The sequence below is a fragment of the Rhizomucor pusillus genome (assembly GCF_041956525.1).
Source record: "Rhizomucor pusillus strain CBS 183.67 unplaced genomic scaffold VTP01scaffold_21, whole genome shotgun sequence".
Classification (NCBI taxonomy): domain Eukaryota; kingdom Fungi; phylum Mucoromycota; class Mucoromycetes; order Mucorales; family Lichtheimiaceae; genus Rhizomucor; species Rhizomucor pusillus.
The window spans coordinates 1-12,175 of NW_027192163.1; the positions used below are offsets into that span (position 1 = coordinate 1).

At 45.2% G+C, this 12,175-nt stretch overlaps 8 protein-coding genes across 8 annotated transcripts; 4 read left to right on the top strand and 4 right to left on the bottom strand.

The window, feature by feature from the left end:
* Positions 1-469: 469 nt before the first annotated feature.
* VTP01DRAFT_5193 (uncharacterized protein) lies at positions 470-2,165 on the bottom strand (the record flags this gene model as incomplete). The annotated part of the gene is made up of 4 exons (XM_069383958.1): positions 470-1,410; positions 1,478-1,628; positions 1,688-2,040; positions 2,111-2,165. 4 exons carry the CDS (start codon positions 2,163-2,165, stop codon positions 470-472), a joined length of 1,500 nt encoding a protein of 499 aa, XP_069235426.1.
* A 46-nt stretch (positions 2,166-2,211) lies between these two features.
* On the top strand, positions 2,212-2,511 carry VTP01DRAFT_5194 (uncharacterized protein; the record flags this gene model as incomplete). The annotated part of the gene is made up of 1 exon (XM_069383959.1): positions 2,212-2,511. The coding sequence occupies one exon, from the start codon at positions 2,212-2,214 to the stop codon at positions 2,509-2,511; it is 300 nt and encodes a 99-aa protein (XP_069235427.1).
* Positions 2,512-3,322: 811 nt separating this feature from the next.
* VTP01DRAFT_5195 (uncharacterized protein) lies at positions 3,323-4,553 on the bottom strand (the record flags this gene model as incomplete). Its single annotated transcript, XM_069383960.1, has 3 exons — positions 3,323-4,203; positions 4,273-4,320; positions 4,385-4,553. The coding sequence occupies 3 exons, from the start codon at positions 4,551-4,553 to the stop codon at positions 3,323-3,325; spliced, it is 1,098 nt and encodes a 365-aa protein (XP_069235428.1).
* A 939-nt stretch (positions 4,554-5,492) lies between these two features.
* On the top strand, positions 5,493-5,976 carry VTP01DRAFT_5196 (uncharacterized protein; the record flags this gene model as incomplete). The annotated part of the gene is made up of 2 exons (XM_069383961.1): positions 5,493-5,800; positions 5,853-5,976. The coding sequence occupies 2 exons, from the start codon at positions 5,493-5,495 to the stop codon at positions 5,974-5,976; spliced, it is 432 nt and encodes a 143-aa protein (XP_069235429.1).
* A 190-nt stretch (positions 5,977-6,166) lies between these two features.
* Positions 6,167-6,893, bottom strand: VTP01DRAFT_5197 (uncharacterized protein; the record flags this gene model as incomplete). The annotated part of the gene is made up of 2 exons (XM_069383962.1): positions 6,167-6,362; positions 6,430-6,893. 2 exons carry the CDS (start codon positions 6,891-6,893, stop codon positions 6,167-6,169), a joined length of 660 nt encoding a protein of 219 aa, XP_069235430.1.
* Positions 6,894-7,156: 263 nt separating this feature from the next.
* On the bottom strand, positions 7,157-8,659 carry VTP01DRAFT_5198 (uncharacterized protein; the record flags this gene model as incomplete). The annotated part of the gene is made up of 8 exons (XM_069383963.1): positions 7,157-7,244; positions 7,299-7,361; positions 7,431-7,654; positions 7,720-7,861; positions 7,922-7,942; positions 8,008-8,285; positions 8,340-8,434; positions 8,500-8,659. 8 exons carry the CDS (start codon positions 8,657-8,659, stop codon positions 7,157-7,159), a joined length of 1,071 nt encoding a protein of 356 aa, XP_069235431.1.
* A 392-nt stretch (positions 8,660-9,051) lies between these two features.
* VTP01DRAFT_5199 (uncharacterized protein) lies at positions 9,052-9,346 on the top strand (the record flags this gene model as incomplete). The annotated part of the gene is made up of 2 exons (XM_069383964.1): positions 9,052-9,115; positions 9,171-9,346. 2 exons carry the CDS (start codon positions 9,052-9,054, stop codon positions 9,344-9,346), a joined length of 240 nt encoding a protein of 79 aa, XP_069235432.1.
* A 1,765-nt stretch (positions 9,347-11,111) lies between these two features.
* On the top strand, positions 11,112-11,969 carry VTP01DRAFT_5200 (uncharacterized protein; the record flags this gene model as incomplete). Its single annotated transcript, XM_069383967.1, has 2 exons — positions 11,112-11,633; positions 11,700-11,969. The coding sequence occupies 2 exons, from the start codon at positions 11,112-11,114 to the stop codon at positions 11,967-11,969; spliced, it is 792 nt and encodes a 263-aa protein (XP_069235433.1).
* Between the last annotated feature and the right edge of the window lie 206 nt (positions 11,970-12,175).

Consider the following 12,175-nt stretch of genomic DNA (forward strand, 5'->3'; position numbering starts at 1 on the left):
ATTATGCTTTGCTTCTTGCACTCTTAGCTCTTCTCCACAATCTGTTCCAACGCACCATCATGTAGAATAATCCTGCAGTTAATCCTTGCCAGCTAAAGTATGTCATACCATTGTATCGGGAGCCAGTTTAAAACTGTCGTTTCTAGCGAATAATCAGTAGAAACTTGGAAGGATTTACCGTGCCGAAGCGAAATATAACAGTACGATCTATTCAAAGGAAAAAACATGCATCCGATATTAGTTACTGAGCCGCAAACATACAAACGCAAACGGGCATCTAAAACTAACAATAATATGCTTAACAGGTATAATCTGATAGCCAGTTTGCAATTTTCCTTTTTAGGATTAAGCAAATATGAAAGCATACAATTTTTACAGAATGTGCCTTTTGAGGAAGGACGATTTTGCTGCGCTAGCTAGGTCGAATTGATCCCACTTGGAGATCTCCAGAGAAATGAATACAGTATCGTTACAGGTTACCGCCGTTGCTTAGCTGGATCTTGACACTCTTTACGCTAGAGTACTCCTGGAGCGCGTACTTGCCCAACTCCTTTCCGAATCCACTCATCTTGTAGCCACCGAATGGAGTGCTTTGATCAAATATATCATAGCAGTTAACCCAGACGGTACCAGCCTTCATCTCGTTTGAAACCTTGATGGCGGTATCGAGGCTGGTGGTATAGACGCCTCCAGCCAATCCATACTGTGTATCGTTTGCGATCTTGATAGCTTCATCGATCGTTTTGAAAGTAGCGATAGCAACGACGGGGCCAAAGATTTCTTCCTGCATGATGCGCATGTTGTTCTTGCAGTTTGTAAAGATGGTTGGTTCAATGTAGTAGCCCTTATCGAAGAGTCGCTTGCCGCCGTGGTACAAGGTAGCACCTTCCTTCTGACCGAGTTCAATGTATCCCATAATCTTGTCGAACTGTCCCTTGCTGATCTGAGGACCCTGGGTGACCTCAGGATCAAATGGATCGCCGACCTTGATCTCTTTTGTGTGTTTTACAAACAACTCCAAAAACTTGTCGAGTACTGATTCTTGGACGATGATGCGTGAACCAGCGTTGCAACTCTGTCCGTGGTTGTTGAAGATACCGCCGCATGCGTGGACGGCTGCGTTTTCCAGATCGGCGTCTGCGCATACGATCTGTGCAGACTTGCCGCCAAGTTCGAGCTGCAGCTTCTTGAGATTGCTTACAGAAGATGATTCCATAACCTTGCGGCCAGTGACGGTGGAACCCGTGAATGCCATCTTGTTGATACCTGGATGTTTTGCTAGATAGTCACCAACGCTGGCACCGTAGCCGGTAATGATGTTCACGACACCGGCAGGGAAGCCCGCTTCCTTGACCAATGCCGCAAATTTGTATGCTGATAGGGGAGTAAGTTCTGAGGTCTTCATGACAACTAGTATTAAGAATCACAATCAGTTGTGGCATTCTCGATTGATGCTGTTGTTGCTGTAGATACTCACTGCAGTTGCCTGCAGCCAGAGCAGGTGCGAATTTCCATGCGCCCATCATAATAGGATAGTTCCAGGGAATGATAGCGCCTACCACACCGAGGGGCTCGTGTCGGGTATAGCACCATTTATCAAAGGTGGTATCAATGGTTTTGCCGTGAATCTGGAGCATGACGTTTAGAAGTTTATATTTGTCACTGTGCCCAACTGTAGACTACTAACCTTGTCTGCCCATCCAGCAAAATAGCGGTAGCATGCAATGGAATCAGTGATATCGATATCACGAGCAACGACAAACGACTTGCCGTTGTCGAGAGCATCCAATGTGGCAAGTTCATCCTTGTCACGTTCCATCAAATCCGCAAGCTTGTTGATCAGACGTGCTCGCTCAGCGGGAGCAACTTTGCGCCACGTCTCATCAAAACACTTGTTTGCCGCGTCAACGGCCGCGTCAATGTCCTTTTCGTCAGCGGAGTGGACCTTGCAAATGACTTGCTCCGTTGCAGGGTTGATAGTCTCAATCAAAGGACCGTGGCCGGGCACAAACTCGTTGTTGATAAACAGGTAGGTGTGGACTACAACATAACGTATTAGCGTGAGTCCAGTGTACATAAGTTAGCTTTTGCTATAGAAGGAGAAGAATACCATCGAGTTTGGTGCCGTTGGGAAGTTGGATCGTTTGGATATCTGGTTGAGTCATGCTTGATAGGAAGGATGTGTTGGAAAAGAAAAGAGGAAGAGAAGAAATGGGAATTGCGAGCTTTTTATGCAAGAAAAGGGTCAGACTCGAGTACTCGCAACCCATCAACGTTGGGTTCAAACCTTCTGTCTCACTCAAGGTTTTAGACTATTTGTGCACCTTGATTTTCGATCTATATGATCAGCATTTACGGTTTATTCGATTCATCCGATATTCGGTGTTAATTATACAAGGTCTTCAAGACTATCTCGAACTTCTTTTCCGCTTGCAAGCGTTACTACTATGCAGACGATGTCTGTGTTTGTCTGGAACTGCAGAAGCTGCTTTGGCGGCGATTGTGGGATAGGTTCAAAGCCTGTGACAAATCTTTATGTTACACAGCAACGATAAGGTATGATGATGCAGCAAATCACGCTTGCCGGGTCAACAAGGAACAGTTTGCGATTCGTTCTCTACATTCATCCTGATTATGAATACTATTAAACATTGATGCGACGTGCAGGAATCTGTACGACTTTTGATATCTTGATGCTCTGTTACAGCTAAAACTGAAAAAAGGTAGCAGATGACGAAAGATTCTCTCTAAAAGTGCAGATATGTTTTGATTTGGTTTGGTCTTTTTGTTGACTTCCTCACATTGCCGAAAAGAATCGGAGAGTGTTATGTTGTCAAATGTCAAAATGATAAGGAAATCTGTATATCTCGGGTAGTAAACCTTGATCAAATCGATCAGGGCCAAAAATCCATCCGTAGACTACATATTTGAGAGTTGACCAGTTGGGTGATGGAAATCAATGCTACATGCGGTTTTCCCAAAGCTTGGTTCAAGGGACTACATAGATTAATCAAAGTGTAATGAAAGAACCAGATCATTGCAACTTTCTTTCAAAGAGGTATGTAGGGACAGGTACAGAAAGAGATGAATGAAGATGAATGATTAACTCCACTGGACTGGATATCAGTTGATGATGCTTCGTCGCACTGTAAGTTTTACTACTGAGCAATACAAAGTACGGGGGCCGCCGGCGGGAACGAGGGGAGAAAGTACAAGAGATCACATAAGATAGCGCTGTAGAATGTTTCAATAAGCAGAAAGAAAAAAGGAAGAAAGCAATGGTCAAAAATGGATAAAATACTACTAAGGGAGTCATGCCGAATTAAAATCGAACTGAAAAAAGGGAGCCGCTATCAAGTTCATAGTGAAACTTTTCTTCGCCCTCCACCATCACAGACTTCCTGATAGAGTTGCCCCACCCGCCGTGGTAACAAACACGATCGCATATAAAGTTGATGAACCTCTGCTTGTCGTCATCACTAATTGCACTCCTAATAGATATCTCTTCGTCGAGCGGTGAGACGGGCCTCTTATCGTCATCTTCGTAATCCAGCAATGTGCGCGGACTCTCCAAGTACGAAGTCTGACTAGTGCTACTACTGAGGGATACGGTCATTGCAAGATCATCCACATTGTCGTAGGACTCTAACGAGGAGCGCGAGGATGTCTGATATCGCCTGGAGCTTTGATGATCCGCTTCCGTCCGTTTCAACTTTGGTGCCAGAGGTAACTTGACAACCGCGGCTACCTCCTTTTTTGGTATCTCAGAATTCTTCGACGATGCTTTGGTGAACGGGCCTTTGCTGCGTCCAGTGTGACCTCCATTACTGGTGCGTGTACGAGTGCCTGGATGACGATGAACAGCTGCTGAAGGTGATGGGGAATATGTATGTGCAGTCGACCAATTAGGACCTTTACGCGGTGCGGCTCGTTTGGGAACAAGGGCTTTCAACCGTTCAATTTCTGGATCCTGCACCGCGTCCTCTTCCACGGATGGGTCTGTGCTACTTGGTGGAGAAAGAATCTTTTCCTTTAAAATGCTGGAATTGCCCCAGGCTGACGCGGGAGTGCGAGGCTTTGTCCCCATGTCGGCCACAAGTGTTGGAAATTCACTATCAAAACGATCAGAGCGAGGGATTTTTGGTTGCTGTTGCGTATGCGACGATGTTGTTGTTGGTGATTGAGTGTATGTAGTGCGTGAATCTAGGCAAAACGCAATAGATGTCAGAGGAAACAGAGAAGAAAAGATCCGATAATGTACATTTATCATGCCTTTGGTATCTGCTTCACGCTGTTTTGTGAGCTGCCGATTTACCCTCCCTAGTCCGAAAAATGTATGTTTACATGAAAAATGTTACTACATACAACGCAACATTCTATCTACCTGACGCTGTAAAGGAAGAGAACGCAAGCTGGGACGATGAATTCTTTGCAGCTGTGCTGGCTGCCGAAGAGAGCATCCATTTTGGTGCAAAGACATATGCAGACGGGCTGTTGGAGCGGCGGTGGTTGTTGCTACCAGATCCCTTGAAATTGTTTGCAGCAGGCGCCATAAGGACGAGCAAGGTTTTGCCAGTAAGCTACGTCGTCCGGAGCCGTGTGCCAGCTATCCCAGAGTCGATTCAGTTTGTTTTTTCGTCAAGTGTTATGCAGATACAAAATATATGCCAAAATTGCAGAGTAGCTCAATTTGCTGGGCCTAGACGTCGAGTAGCAACCAAACAACTCTTGTCTAAACGGAGAAAGCGGCAGTGCCGAGGGTATGCAAGATTAAGGAATAATGTTGGAAAGAGAAGGGCAAACTTCAGGGAAACTGTTCAGTGACAGTCCCTTTCACATACAAAAAGGCGGTACCGCACGCAGAAGTTAAGGAATTACAAGAGAGTGTATGAGTTTCGTAAAATGAGGGACAATACCCCAGATGCCGAGCCGTCAATGCAACTTTGCAAATGTTGTTAAGATTTTGCCACAGAGCGAGTAAAAGGAAAACGGGTCGTCCTTGGCCAGGGCATCATTCGTTGGTTTTCAACTCAGGACCGGGCGGAATCGCCTGTCTTCCTCGCATTCCAGACAATTGATGCTTCGTCACTCGTCGTCATCTATACATGATTGCGTTATGCAACTATCACCTAAATAAACCAGGCATGATAATGTTTATCCACCACGGTTATCCATTATCAAAATATAGTGACGCATTTGCGATCGCTACGACTACGATGCTACGTAGTTAGAGTGCATTGAAGAATGAAAATGACAATGGAAATCCCTAGCCTATAGAGAGCTAGCCTGTGTATTCCTCTTTTATTCATATAATTTCAATAGATACTCTGCAGCTGGCTTCGGGCTAACAGTATAATAGCTTATCTTGGGCGATCGACTAGCAGGAAGGAAAACGGACTGATGGGTCACGTGACTTATGATTTGCGCCAGGAGGACTGTCCGCAAATCTAGTTCTGCCCGAAACCCGCCACAGGAGGGGTTTTCAGGAAAAAATGGGGAAGAAAAGTACAGCGAGGGAAATCCTCGACAATGATCTACCACTTTGCGAACCAGGAACTCAGCAAAGATACGCCAGAGTGCTTGGTCCTCGAGGAAATCACCAGCATGAAGTCGAATTCACCGATGGATCACGGACGCTTGTCACTTTGCAGCCTAAATTCCGGAACCTCGTTTGGGTGAAACGAGGGCACTTTGTCATTGTTGATCCTTCTGCCGGCACAACCTCCGAGAAAGTAGGCGGGGAGATTATCAATGTCCTTTTCCCAAAGCACATCAAAGCATTAGAACAGGCAGGCCATTGGTAAGCAGGCAAAGTTGGAATCGAGACATGTATTTTACTGATTGATTTTCAGGCCGGCTGAATTTTCCACAAAGAAGAAGCAAGAGCAAGAGGATGAGGACGAACTACTTTTCGTAAATAACAACCGACATGTCATGTCAGAAACAGAAAGCGAATCAAGCGAGGACGAAGATTAGATCAGATTAGACACTATCACCATGTAGAGTGTATATCCAAGCACATGCATCTCCCCCGCTTTTCATGTACAAATTTGCCATTCCTACTACTACAAAAGATCCATGCGATTAAAAAGGTGATATATTACCGTGCAATGTAGAATAGGATTATTATCTGTCAAGGGAGAATAGAGGGGAATAGGCTTGACATTCAGCGAGTATAGACATTAAGGACTCGCAATCCAACTGTCCAATCGCCAACAGTGATAGCGATCATTGAGTATATAATCGATGACAGAATAAACATGACAGCCATGATAAAATTGACTTTGCCCCACCAAGACTCGTAAGGGTTGCGGCTTCCACTGCAGCAGCATGCTCCCAATACCCACAACGGAGGGCAAAACCTGGCAAAATCGAGCTGAGTGAGCAGAAATCGGATCCAAATCTTTGCTCTATCTTATGCAGACGTACCAGCCAAAGAGAAAGAACAGCGCTGCAATCGGGAAACTACGATCTGTAGTGTATCTGTGTGAGCGCCGATAGATTAATGGCTGTTGAGAATACACAGCAGGTCTCGGTGAGGGGATGTTGATTGATTGGTAATAATAATACTGTGAATTGTAGTTATCAGGCTGCGACGGATGTTGTTGAACACTCGGGTACAATCGTTGCTGCTGCTGCTGCTGCTGCTCGCTCGAAGAAGAATCTTGCAATTGAGGAAGCGACGGTGCTGAGGCTGCTAGGAATGGGGATGGCTGTGATGTATCAGCAGTATGCGGCGGTGACAATGGTGGGGTATAAGATTGCTGGAGGTGTGGACTAGAGCTATCTTGTGGAGGCACAAAAGCAGGGTTGTACGCCGTGTTGGTGGACTGCTCGTAGGACGGGGGAGCGTCATCGTGATCGGATGGATTAGGTTGCTCTTTGCGATCCATTGTTAGTTTTCTGTGGGAAGAGGTAAGCAAACAGAGAGGGCGCTTGGCGACGCTTGAAATTAAAGCAGCAGCACCAGATCATCTGCTTGGCTTGCAAAATCTTGGCTGCTCGAACCCTTTTCGGTTATTTCTGTCAGGAACCCTGAAATGTAGCATTCTACATCTTATCCGGACTGGAAGCAATCATGTTATCTGTACGTTGAATGTATTGCAAAAAAAAAAAATTGATATGTATGTACACGAGTACTGTCTACAAAATTCTGTTACAGCTCTTCGGCCTGATCATCGGGACCAGTAGCCAGGGTATTATACGCGTATTCATTGATAGGAAACTGACAGCCAGTTCCGGCACTAACGTATCTGTTTAGCTTGCAAGCATTGACAAGGGTAACTTAGAAGACTTACGGCCGACCGACAGGAATAAACCATTTCCATGGATTTGCTCCCATGACCTGGATAAAGTTACGTCTGACATTCACAAGAAGACGAGCGGTTAAGCATTGGAGGCATATATTAACCGTATCCGTTAGAACCTACTTTGCACCGATATCCCATGGATTAAAATATCGACTTCGCATAATATCGATACGTCCATTTGACACGCGACCGAGCCGGAAATTAGCTTTTTCGTAAAACTCGATCGTCGTTCGATTTTTCAGGAGTTGTCGTGTGTGGAATCCTGTAAACGGGATCAAGAAGAGTCCAAATATACCCGATACAAAAACTAGAACAGGCCAATTGAAATCAAGCCCGAATATACTCTAAATTTAGCAGTGACTGGTGTCAGCAATAATCTAATCTTCTATCAAAGCTCGTGAAATCTCACCATTGGGCCGTTAAGAACGTCTAGGGTAGGTGGAAGAGTTGCGGCAAACACATAGACGCAGACTAGGGAGGCGTAGAGGATGAATAAATAGAAGAATTTATAGTTGTAGAATCCGACACAGTTATTGACCCACGGACAGTGACTAGAGAATATAATTTTGTAAACGATTACAGATGCAAGTGTTGTCGTCCTGCCAACTTACTGATCCATTTTCAATATGCAGCTACGTTGTGTTCCTTCATGTCAATATCGATTTCGTACATTTTCTGGATATGGATAATAACATACCTCTTGCATGACCGACAGTGATGCGTTCTATCAAATTTATCCAGTTGACACTTTTGACAGTATCGCCGTGCACCGCATCGTTTGACGGTGATCAACGGATATGCGCTCCTTGAGCTGCTGTTGTCACCAGACAGTGTCCTGTGTAAACTGACTTGGGACTCGTTGGCGTTTTCTACATTAAGGATAGCAACGCTAGGTCTGCCTTCTTCTGGATCCCTTTGTTGCTCATTCAGTAATCCGATATCTTCGCTTTCATCGTTTTCGGCATTCTTAAGTATCTGCAGTATTGTCAGTATTGTAACAGTGCATTGCAATGGAAAACAGTTACTTACGTCTTTTGTCCGGCCAGGAGATGTGCATATCACTTTGTAGTAGCTCCAAATACATAGGAAAAATAGCGGATGAAAGTAAATGATGTATAGGATACCTAGGCAAGCCGTTAGCTTGTCAAGGTCTTGGCAACGGCTGTTGACCTGGAGCCAAGAGCGTTACCTTGAGCAAAATGGCCGTCCTGAACCAATCGCACGCTCAGCCGAATGTTGAATGCCCAATATGCCCATATAAATATGGCTATGAGTAGCGCAACCGGTGTAGCGTCGAAAATTCGTACGACTGTAGTTTCGACTTGTTTCAATGAAGGGCAATTCCTCATTCCCGGAGTCTGCTTCTCCGTTACACTCTCTTTAAAAAGAAACGGTTAAAATAACATCGCTGGTAACCAAATCGGGTCACCATGATTGACATTTTTGGGTCACTTCAAAAAAACACCGTTTCCGCAAGGAGAATACGTTGAACGTGCTGACGCAGACTTTGACAACCAGTTTCAATCAATTTATTGACTTTGATCTGAACATCGGCTAGACAACGCGCAGTGTTATCCAAAGAGGGTGAAAGCTTGCCTCGGTTTTGTTTACTGTGCAGACGCGACATACAAACTCTGCAAGAATCTGCCGAATCCAGCGATTGACATAAAGAGCACCCTCCGAAACGACTGGAGAAATGCTGCCAGGCTTTACTGCATGGTAACTTGTACAGCATAACTCAATGACCGGCCTAAAATGGACACATCCACCGAATTCCCGAGGAGTACATTTGAGCATCCGAAGCAGTACGTTGAAGGTGAAAGCAAGCTCAAAGCTTTAAAGAACCATGTCGACACAAAGTTGCATTGGATTGTCGTGACCGGTACAGCTGCAGGAAGGGAACGGCCAAGGTAGCCGTGGCAACGTCAGCGTTTGGACTTGGGGTCGACTATCAGCACGTGCGAATAGCGATCCACAAGATGTACTCGAGCAACGCGCTGAATATATCCAAGAAACGGCAGGTCAGGGAGGCATGAGAACCCAGCGGCATGTATTTTGGTGACCAACATGGCGCAGCTGCATGAGTATGCCAGGATGGACTACAAGCTATGCAGTAACTTGTAAAAGGTTCCGAAAGGCTTTGCAAAGTTTGTTACTGGATGAGGCTGCATTCCGCAACGGATGCAGAGTACACTTTTTCCAAAAATTAATGTCGCTGCAATTTGTCGTTTTGGTGTATAAATGTATTATAAAATTTCACAAAATGCGACATTGCTTTTGGGAAAAAGTGTATTGTGGATGTCCAAGGAAAGAGCTGCATTGGCTACGGCGGTGATGTCGAGTTCTGCAAGTTTTGCGTGTGATTTCAATTGGCCATCATCTTTGAAACGAGAAGCAACAGAAGTTCTATTTGGTGGTTAATCAGGGAAATCTTGCCAAAGCACAAAAGAGAATTCTGGAATACATGGACTGGAACCCTATCGCGACAATTCATGCTATACAGATGCATTTATGGAGCTTCCATGGCATTGAGCGCTGCCTTACGTCGACATTGAACTGATGGCGGCAAAAGCCAACAATCCTGCTGACTTGATGTTGTATCAGACTTTCCGGATGGTGCAAGATCCAACGCCAAGAATCCATGCAAGGTGCGCCATTTTGTTTGTAACTCCATATAAATTTTGATCCATTAAAACCATCAGCGATTTAATGAACATTTTAAAAAGTCAGGAACAACACCGCAGCCAATCACGTACTCTGTAGCGAAGAACAGCGTTTCTTGCACTTCTTACGATGGCATGATTGAAGCTGAGATATCGGGGAAATAAGTCGTCATGATAAAGCGCTTTCCAGTTCCAAGCATAATACTAAAGAAATGCAACATATTGAAAAGGTTATAGGAAAGACTGCAACATATAAGCAGCTGCTCGCAATCGCGAAAGAACATGGACTCATGGATCGTTACACATATTTGAGAGGGACGTGGACAACGAACGGAAAGCCTTGACAAAGGCTTTCATTTAACAGAATCCAAGGGAACGTGGAAAAGAAATGCTATATCCATTCTAAGGACAATCTAGAAGTAATACTGAAACCACTCAACCTAGCACTTGGAGACATGCACATGACTGAACTCGAAGAACGGCTCTCAGCCATCATTTCCGGCAGGTCTTTAAGTCTTCTTTAAACACGTCCGCAACCACTACTAGCGTGCATAACTCACACACACACACACACACTATTAACGACACGGAATGCTTTATGCTAGCGAACAAGCACGTTCATATTTCCGTTTGCTTAAACTGGTTGACGACGTAGCTTACTGGGACGTGTGTAAACTTATGAGATTCTGGGGCCTGTGACTGGAACACAGACGCGAGTAATGAAATGAAACTAGCCTAAAACTTGTCACGGTTATAAAAATTCAATAAACGCAAATAGCTTGTGTAGCCATCAGCAGCCGTTCTGCCACGCCGATCTCGTAACCAGAGTGTCAAAATTTTTACATTTGTGTAATGTTTGACGAATTACACCGATCAATTGCTTCAATGCATATCCGACCAACTCTTGTCAATGCACCATCGTGTAATTTAAGCTTGTTATATTGCTGATCCTCTTCGTTGGCGAGACCGTTCGTCCTTGATCTTTGAGACATGTGTAACTCCTACTCTTAATGAATGTCTCAGATTCATTACTGTATAAAAGGACAGCGACTTAAGCACGCTGGAAGGCATTAACCTTTGCTCTCTCTCTCTCTTCTTTTTCATCTTCATTGCCCACACCCGTCCCAATCCTTGCATCATGGTATCCGCTTCCTTTATTTCCGTTGCGATCCTGGCAATTGCTTCCGTTGCATCCGCTGCACCTGTCTCTTCCGAACCTTCTGATGTCTTCCCTGGCAACGGCCACCACCGTGGTTTCAACGATACAATGTTCCCTGGCAATGGTCATCACTATGGCGGCGCTGGTTCGCATGCCCATCATCCTACTGGAAGCGCACATGGTCACCGCCACAGCGAAGCTGTCCCTACAACCACTCAAAATGCTATCCAGGATCTTCCTACCGGATCTGCTTTCTCTAGCAATACTACCAGCAAGCCCAAAGGTACCGCTGCTGCATCCTCTAATTCTGATGCCAAGGCATCTCCTATTGCGTCCGCTTCTGGATCATCTTCTTCCTCCTCGTCCTCTGATAGCGATGAAGTTCTGAAGCTCCACAATGACTTCCGCGCCAAGCACTCGGCTCCAGCTCTCGAATGGAACTCTACCTTGGCCGAGTATGCTCAGAAGTGGTCTGACGGATGCGTCTTCGAGCACAGCCAGGTAAAAGCTTCACTTTAAGGCATAGGATTCATACAGTACAGTAACGTGCTTACCGCATCAATATAGGGTCCCTACGGTGAGAACTTGGCCATGGGCTACAGCAGCTGGACTGATGCCGTCACCGCCTGGTACGACGAGAACAAGGATTATGACTACTCCAACCCTGGTTACTCCTCTGGCACTGGCCACTTTACCCAAGTTGTCTGGAAGAGCACTTCGCAGCTTGGCTGTGGAGTCACAAAGTGCAGCAACGGTCCCTTGTATACTTGCAGTTACTACGTACCTGGCAACGTCGTCGGCGGTAACAACTTTGAAGAGAACGTTCTTCCTAACTAGAGGGGACCAATGTACACTGTACTGTCATCAATGAATATCATCGAATATCATTGTCAATAAAGTGACTGGATCATGTTTACTGCTGTACTGCTATGTACCATACTATATTCCAGCTTATTTTTTCGAGGCATGATTATATCACAGGTATGTATAGGTAGAACAATAAGATATAGTAGTCATAGGAGAGAACGAAAAGTTGGCGGAAG